The sequence below is a fragment of the Mobula hypostoma genome, chromosome 2, assembly GCF_963921235.1.
Source record: "Mobula hypostoma chromosome 2, sMobHyp1.1, whole genome shotgun sequence".
NCBI lineage: Eukaryota > Metazoa > Chordata > Chondrichthyes > Myliobatiformes > Myliobatidae > Mobula > Mobula hypostoma.
The window spans coordinates 157678825-157688174 of NC_086098.1; the positions used below are offsets into that span (position 1 = coordinate 157678825).

The 9350-nt window shown below is 43.2% G+C and overlaps 1 protein-coding gene across 1 annotated transcript in view; it reads left to right on the plus strand.

Annotated features, from left to right (window-relative positions):
- The window catches only part of LOC134357627 (phospholipase A2, minor isoenzyme-like), a 34750-nt gene extending 25836 nt beyond the window's left edge, over positions 1 to 8914 (plus strand). Inside the window, exons 3-4 of the mRNA XM_063069249.1 lie at positions 3393 to 3517; positions 8741 to 8914. Of these exons, the coding sequence (XP_062925319.1) occupies positions 3393 to 3517; positions 8741 to 8859 (244 nt within the window). The 3' untranslated portion in view covers positions 8860 to 8914. The remainder of the gene's footprint in view (positions 1 to 3392; positions 3518 to 8740) is intronic.
- The last annotated feature ends 436 nt before the right edge of the window (positions 8915 to 9350 follow it).

Here is a 9350-nt window from a genome sequence, read left to right on the forward strand (position 1 = left end):
CACAAGTTTGGCCTAAGGGCAATAAAGAGTTGGAGCAAGTTGTATCCCCATGTGGCTTTTGCCAGCAATGTAAAGCCATACCTTTGAAGATGTCATTACCACCATGGGAATTGCTTTGGAACTATTCCAACAAATTCATGTTAAGTTTGTCAGAAGGAGAACCATCATTCCCTTCTGCTCAAGAGCTTGTGCTCAAAATGGAATCAAGTCAGACAGACAGGTACTTGTACAACAGCAAATGAAAGGATTGAGAGGGAATTTCGCTATGCTTGAAATACTGGAATATTTGGTATTTAACCAAATGAGCAAAGTTCACTTCACACTTGAAAGTATTATGCAATCAGGAATCTATCAACTTCTGCCTTAAATATACAAAGAGACTTGAACACAGCCACCTGTGGCAATGATTTCCATTGATTCACCACTCTCTGGCTAAAGAAATTCCTCCTCATCTCCATTCTTAAAGGATGTTCTTCCATTCTAAGGGCGTGTCCTGTGGTCCTAGGTTCTTCCACCAAAGGAAACATCCCCTCCACATCCACTGCTTCTCACACAAGTTCAACTCTATCCAGCACCATTATGGAGAAGGAGACTTGGAGAAATGGGGAGAGAATTCAAAATGCAGAGGTGCAAAGGGACTTGGGAGTCCTTGTGCAAGATACTCTAAAGGTTAACCTCCAGGATGAGTTGGTTGTGAAGAAGGTGAATGCAATGTTGGCATTCACTTCTAGAGGTATAGAATATAAGAGCAGGGATGTGATGTTGAGGCTCTATAAGGCACTCGTGAGACCACACTTGGAGTATTGTGTGCAGTTTTGGGCTCTTTATTTTAGAAAGGATATACAGTACTGACATTGGAGAGGGTTCAGAGAAGATTCACAAGAATGATTCCAGGAATGGAAGGGTTACTGTATGAGGAATGTCTGGTAGCTCTTGGGCTGTATTCCCTGAAGTTCAGAAGAATGAGGTGGGATCTCACAGAAACATTCCAAATGTAAAAGGCCTGAACAGATTAGATATGGCAAAGTTATTTCCCATGGTGGGGGATTCTAGGACAAGAGGACACGATTTCAGGATTGAAGGACGTCCACTTAGAACCGAGATGTGGAGAAATTACTTTAGTCAGAGGGTGGTAAATCTGTGGAATTTGTTTCCACAAGCGGCTGTAGAGGCCAAGTCATTGGGTGCATTTAAGGCAGAGATAGATAGGTTCTTGATTAGCCAGGGCATCAAAAGGTATGTGGAGAAGGCAGGGGAATGGGGATGACTGGAAGAATTGGATCAGCCCATGATTGAACAGCAGACTCAATGGGCCGAATGGCCTACTTCTGCCTCTATGTCTTATGGTTTAAATGGAAACATTGTCTGAAACACTGAGCCCTTCTCGATCTGGACCTGCCAGCTCAACTCATGCCATTCTCACTGGGCTCTCTTCTTTGAGCAATTCAACTTCAGCACCTTTTTCCCACTCTGCTCCAAAACCACTAAGGCAGAGGCCCTGTCAGGACAGTTTGACCCAACTGAGATGGAGATCCATCATTCCATCCTCACAGATCCTCACCCTGATCATCTGGTACCTTGAAATCTGATTCGCCAGGCCCTACAGCACCAAGCTGATCCGACTGACACACCTAATAACCGCATGTATAGTACGAGTTAGCAGCATTCAATCTGAGGCGCTCCAGTGGGCTTACTCCTCACCCCTCTCTGGCCAACCAGGTGCACAATGAACTCTGGATTTTCTGCAATGTTGGTTCTGGCGGCCCACCATGATTGCAGATGTACAGTATGTAAGTTCTTCGCTGCCTGCCCCAATTGCCAGTCTAGTTCCTCTAACCAAGGGCCCTCTTTGCTCCTGCAGCCCCTAATGATCCCTCGATACCCCTGATCCAACAATGCCATGGATTTCATCATGGATTTGCCACGTTCCGTGGGGCACAGTGATCATGACAGTGGCGGGCCAGTTCTCCAAGGTGGTCGCTTCATTGCCCTCCCCAAATTTCTGTCAGCCACTGAGACGGTGGACCTGGTTCTCCATGTAGTTGCCTCCATGGTTTCCCTCAGGACATTGTGTCGGACCAGAGCTAACAGTTCATCGCCTGCTTCTGTTGAGCCTTCTGCTCCCTCCTCCTCACATCGTTGTGGACGGGGTGTGCAATATCTGGTTGTCTAAGAAGGGTATGGCCTGGAGGAAAGGTGCAGTATCATCTTGGATTCCTTGCTCATCAAGGAGTTCCACCAGAGCTATCTGGATCGTCCTGGGCCGTTGTGTGCCGGCCATGGGGTGGTGGGGTGGTCCAGTCAGGACTGCACAGACAGGCACCTCCCAGTCTCCACCCTTCACCACAATTTCAAACAGACAATTTCAGAGAGGGACAGTAGCTTCTGTTTTATCATGGGGGTCAGCTTTTCTGAGTATCTTGTACCCAATCTGTAAAGAACTTTCTTTTTACAATCATTCTCATGACTTGGACAATGCTGGTAATACCAACATTAATTGACCATACCTTATTGCCCCGAAACGAAGGAGGTTCTACATCAACCACAAGGAACATAAAATCAGTTGGGTAAAGGTAGGAGATTCTGTTCGCATTAGCAGTCTCATTGATTCCTCAACACTTGTATTTACCAAATTGCAAGTGTATCTAACTGAATATGATGTATATTCCCTCGTTACTGCATGGGATTTAAACCTCTGTCAGTATATCAATGGCCACAACCAGCTGATAGCTGAGTAAACTAACAACTACAACAGCAAGAAATTTATGTTAAAAAGATTTAAACATCCAAAACCACCTCCCAGGGCACAATCAGGTAAACGTAGACGGCAAGCCTAATTAGATATGTAAGAGTACAGGTAATGAGATGTACCCTATAGAAGATGTACCCTATATGTTAGTAATTTTGATGGATGGAGTAGTAAAAAATGAGGAGCAGCTTGTTCCTTGGGCATGCCAGCCAATATTCACACCTCTATCGAAATTACTACACCAGGTTTACCTGACCATGAACAGTTTGGAGATTGCTGGACCCTGATCTTCATTGATTATAAAATGCATTTTGATGTCTGGAGATCTTGAAAAGCCCTAAATAAACACAACTCTTCCTTGCCTCTAGCATAGAATTAAAAGCAGAACTTTCCCACTGGACATAAGGCTTGCTCAAGCAGTGCATTGTTGTGGGAACATCAGAGTACAAGCTGGAGATGATCAGAGTATGGAAACTCCTGAAGGGACATGAAATATGCCAATGACGCTTTCCTTAGATACCTCTCATTCCTTGGTAACATCAAAGTACAACAGTGCTTGTCTTGGTCATCATAAGATACTGGAAGCAAGTACACTTAGATCAAGTTACTCATCCCATTCACTTTCGGTCTTTTTCCTTTACAGGTGTTGCCTGAATCATGACAGATGCTATACGAATGCAAGAGCTGATCACTGCAGTTCTCTGGCAGACAGCCCTTACATTGAAAGTTATCACTACTCTTGCTCTGGGAATCAGATCTCCTGCAGCAGTAAGTATCCAGTCATGTCACATCTGCACAAATTGGCATGAAAATTCTTCAATGATGTGCATGTACTGACAAATAAGGTCAGGGTGTGTGTTGTGAAAAGTAAGGTCAGGGTGTGCTTTATGGCAAGAAATATTTGTATAATTATTTTTTAAATAATATTTCCTAAAACCACATCCTTGATCAGTACCTGTAAGTGCACAATATAATCGGTGTGGTATACTCTGCTTTGACATTAAATTGTCACAAGGGCAGCACAGTGGCACATTTAGCTGAGCCTCATAATGAATTCAGTCCCTTGAAGAGTTTCATAAAGAATATTTCATATCTAGGTACTGCCAAGTTGTTCATCTGGTTTTTTTTAAAGCACAATTACTAAAGGAAAGACGCTGGTTTTGAAAACTATAGTTAAAAATAGTGCCTTAGCTGGAAATCAAGAGCACATGTTTTGGATTTTTCATCCAAAGGAATTGAGGACATTTTACTTGTAAGTTTCTATTTTCCTTAAATTCTAACTCTAGTTTGTGAACAGAGCAGAATTAGAATCCAAGAAAACACTGTCTTTGATTTATTGAGCATTATGACTTGTGTAATAGATCAAGACAACTAAGAGGTGGTCACGGGAGGCAGAGGAATGGTTACAGGATTGCCTTGAGTCTGTGGACTGGGTTGTGTTCAGGAAATCATCTGAGGACCTGGGTGCCTACACCAGGGTTATAGCAGACTTTATTAATAAACAGCTGTGGATGAGTGTGTCCCCACAAAATTATTCAGGATTTTCCCCAATCAGAAAGCCTGGATGAACCATGAATCCAGAATTTGGTGAGGGCCAAATGAGAGGCATTCAAATCTGAAGATTAACAATGCTACAAGAGGTGCAGGTATGATCATTGGAAAGTCATCTCAAAGGCGAAGTGGAGATTCAGGATTAGACTGGAATCAATTAGGGATATCCAGCAGCTGAGACAGGGTTTGAATGCCATAACCTTCTACAAAGTTAAATCTAGTGACATGGGGGACAGCAGAGTTTCACTTCCAGTTGAACTGAATGCCTTCTATGCTCGTTTTGACTACCAGAACAGAGAGGAACCATCACACACCCCCATGTCTCCCGATGATCCTTTGTTCTCTGTATCTGAAGATGACGTGTGGGCTCTCTTCAAGAGAGTGAATCCAAGGAGAGCATCCGGTCTGGATGGACTACCAGGTCAAGTACTGAAGACCTGTGCTGACCAACTGACTGGTGTGTTCACAGGTATCTTCAGTCTTCTCACTCTGGCAGTGTGTGGCACCCACCTGCTTCAAGCAGGCTTCAATCATACCAGTGCCCAAGAAGAGTGTGATAACCTGTCTAAATGACTATCACACGGTGGCATTTACATTCACAGTGATGAAGTGTTTAGAGAGGCTGGTGTTGAAGTCTCCTGTCTGAGTGGCGATCTGAAATTTACTGAGGGTAATAGCAGGAAGTTTGATAGTAATTCCAAAATATAATCAGATAGGCACTCCAAAGGTTAAAAAATGTGATTACACAGCTATGACATGGGATGTACTTTCAAACACACATAGTGGCACAAGGGCTAATTTGCTCCCTTCAGTGACATAATGCTTCACGACGAAACTCTGACACATAAAGCCACACTGACCCAGTGAACAAAAAGATGAGTCAGTTTAACATTACTGTATTTGATTTCAATTCGTTATTTTTGTATTTGCAACATATCTGAAATAATCTCTTCACGAGCTAGTGGAGAGGGCATTTAATTATCATTCCATGATTGGCAATTTTCCCAGTGGAAAGCTTGTGTGTGAGAGTTACTGATGTGATCTGGAGTCTGTGGTAAGTTAGTTGACGTGAGGTTGTGTAATTAACAGGAAATACCAGTGGAAGTGAATTTAAGTGGCAAACAGTTTATCTCAGTTTAACTCCTAATTGGCCACAGCATCTTCCCCACTATCTTCATTTGCAGAGGTGCACCACAAGGCTGTGTGATTAGCCCCCTGCTCTACTCACTTTACACTTATGACTGTGTGACTAAGCACAGCTTCAATGCCACATTCGAGCTTGCTGACATAGGCTGAACCAAGGTGATGACATTTAAGAGGGAGATTGGAAATCTGGATGAGTGGAGCCACAACAACAACCTCATACTCAACGTCAGGAACACCAAGGAGCTGATTATTGACTTCAGGAGGAGGAAACCAGAGGTCCATGAACTCATCGGAGGATCAGAGGTGGAGAGAGTCAGCAACTTTAAATCGCCTGGTGTTTTCATTTCAGAGGATCTGTCCTGGGCCCAGCATGTAAGTGCAATTATGAAGAAAGCACGACAGCAGCTCTACTTCCCCAGGAGTTTGTGAAGATTCGGCATGACATCCAAAACTCTGACAAACTTCTATATATGTGTAGTGGAGAATATATTCAGGTCAACAGAGGACGCCATCGCCACGGCACTGCACTCTGCCCTGACCCACCTGGACAGCCCCAACTCTTACGTCAGAATGCTGTTCATTGACTTTAGTTCAGCATTCAATAATGTGATACCCTCCAAGCTGATCATCAAACTTCACCAGCTTGGCATCAGCTCATCCCTCTGCACTTTAGACCTTGGACTTTCTAACTAACAGACCCCAATCAATTAAGTTAGACAACCTCTCCTCCACTCTCACCCTGAACACTGGCGTGCCTCAAGGCTGTGTGTTGAGCCCTCTTCTGTACTCCCTTTTCACCTATGACTGCGTTCCTGTACCTGGTTCTAACTCCATAATCAAGTTCGCAGTTGACACCACGGTGGTGGGCCTGATCAGAGGGGATGACAAGACAGCCTACAGGGATGAAGTCCAGCACCTGGCTGCCGACAAAAACCTGGCCCTTAACACCCACAAGACGAACGAGATCATTGTGAACTTCAGGCATGCTAGGAGCCACACTCACGTCTCCATCTACATCAACAGAGCTGTAGTGGAGCGTGTATAAAGCTTCAAATTCCTTGGCGTCCACATATCCGAGGATCTCACCTGGTCCCTGAAATCCTCCATCCTGATCAAAAAGGCGCAACAGTGCCTTTATTTCCTGCCAAGCATCAAGAAAGCTCACCTCTGTCCCAGGATACTGATGGACTTTTACCGCTGTACTATTGAGAGCATACTCACCAACTGCATCTCAGTGTGATATGGCAATTGTCCCGTATCGGAATGCAAAGCACTCCAGTGTGTGGTGAAAACTGTCCAGCAGATTATCAGCACCCAATTGCCCACCATTAAGAACATCTACCATAAACGCTGCCTGGGCAGGGCGAAAAGTATTATCAAGGATGTATCTTACCCTTACCATGGACTGTTTACTCTCCTCCCATCCAGTAGGCGCTACAGGAGCCTCCGCTCCCAGACCAACAGGCACAGAAAGAGCTTCTTTCCTGAGGCTGTGACCCTGCTGAACCTCACATCACAGTGCTAAGCAGTATTACACCCACATATTGTACTGTCTCAGTACTTATGCTCAGTGCTGTAGCACTTCTTATTCACAGTTATTTTGTAACTAATACTATTCTTTGCATTTCTGGTCAGATGCTAACTGCATTTCATTGGCTTTGTATCTGTACTCAGCACAATGACAATAAAGTTGAATCTAATCTAATCTAATCTAATATTGACTGGCTCTATCACAGCCTGGTACAGAAACAATAATGCCATAGAAAATCCTGCAAAAAGTAGTGGATATGGACCAGTCCATTCTAGGTAAAGCCCTCCCCATTATTAAGCACATCCATGTGAAGCATTGTCACAAGACCCCCACCACCTGGGCTATGCTGCTGCCATTGGGAAAAAGGTACAGGAGCCTTGGAACTCACATCAGCAGATTCAGGAACAGTTACTACCCCTCAACCATCAGGCTCCTGAACCAGAAGGGATAACTTCACTCAACTTCTCTCACCCCATCACTGAAATGTTCCCACAACCTATACACTCACTTTCAAGGGATTTTAATCTCATGTTCTTGATATTACTTATTTATTTGAGTATTATTTCTCTCTTTCAGCATCTGTACAGTTTGACTTTGAATGCTGATTGATCACCCAAGTTGGTGTGGTCTTTTGCTGATTCTATTACGGTTCTTATTCTATTATGGATTTATGAGAAAATGTATCTAAGGGTTGTGTATGGTGACAAATGTACCTTACCTTAAACTTTAACCATCAGCTATTTAAATCTACCTTTTCCACTACACCCCCTTGACACCTCTGGTCAAAATGGCACCTGCATACATCGCTCCTTCAGTCGCTATCTTCTGGATAGATCATGAAACCATGTATTTCACTTCTTTCTGAAGTCCTGACGAAGGGTCTCGGCCTGAAACGTCGACTGTACCTCTTCCTAGAGATGCTGCCTGGCCTGCTGCGTTTACCAGCAACTTTGATGTGTGTTGCTTGAATTTCCAGCATCTGCAGAATTCCTGTTATTTCACTTCCTTTATGTCTTTGATGTTTGTATTTCATCATGCGGGAACCTCACGGCGAGAAGGCTGTGAGCTAATGTTTGACCCCATTTTGCCGTTTGCTGATTAAAGCGGCAAGGGAGATTGAAACACCAGCTGCCTTTTTATCGCTGGAGAATCGCTCTGCTATGGAGAGGAGAGACTGTCTTTTTATTGCTGGAGAGATCGCTTTGCTACTGACAGGAAGAATGCTGCCCAGGTTTTCTGTGTTTGGGATGTAGACTTGGACTGTGGACTTTTTCAGTCTTATGGGTTTTTTTTCCTGTTCTGTGTTTTACGCCTGATCTCTCTCATTTTTTTTTGTGCGCCAGGGTGGGGAATTTTAAGTTTGATGTGCCTGTTCCATTATTGTTCATATTTTGTGCAGGAAGGAGGGATTTGGGGGTTGATGATCATGGTTTCATTCTTTCCTGGTTTCATGGCTATCTGAAGGAGAAGAATTTTAGAGTTGTATACTTTGATAATAAATGAACCTTTGAAACTTTGAAAGGTGCACAGTTGGCTGAGGACACATTGAGTCCAGTTGTAACTTGGTAATTAACAAATTGACTGACAGATAAATGGTGCCATGGAAAATGATATAACATACCTTGCACCCGTAAAGACATAATTTTCAGGAATAGGCAGGTACTTTAGATTGTTCAGTTGAAGAATCTGACCTTTTCTTGATAAATTGATGAGGTAACATAAATACAAAGCTGAACTGTAACCACCATTTTTATCTTTTCCAGGCAAGAACGATCCCTGTGAGGCTGCTATTTGTAACTGTGACCGCACAGCAGCCATCTGCTTCTCCAAGGCCCCTTATAACCCTCAGCATAAAGGTCTGGACAAGAATAAGTACTGCTGACAGCTGGGCAGAATTAAGAATTGAACAAAAATTAATAAAACTTCTTTTGCTGTTTCTTTGTGCAACGATTACTAAATGATTCATATCCAAACACATACAGAGAAGGTATTCCATTGGAATCTAAATTTAATTGGTCAAAACCTAAATGATTAGTGAATGCAACTGATTAATGTTTTAGAAGATAGCAATCTACAGTGAGCATTGTAGATTCCTTAATATTTCAACTGTTATTCCTCATTTGTACAGTACTAATCCCATAATCTCCAGTATTTAGACTTTGCAATGAATAATCAATTCTCTAACGTCCTGATCCCACAACCCCTGATGTATGCTTGTGTATTCAAACATTTGACTTCATGATCTCCAGTGGGTCCTACCTTGCTGATCATTTGCTGCTTAATGACATTGCTTAAAGTATGTCTGTCTGTCTGTATCTTGTTTTACGGCGGTTGGCATCCAGCTTAATGGTGCATTACCGCCATCTTAAAGTA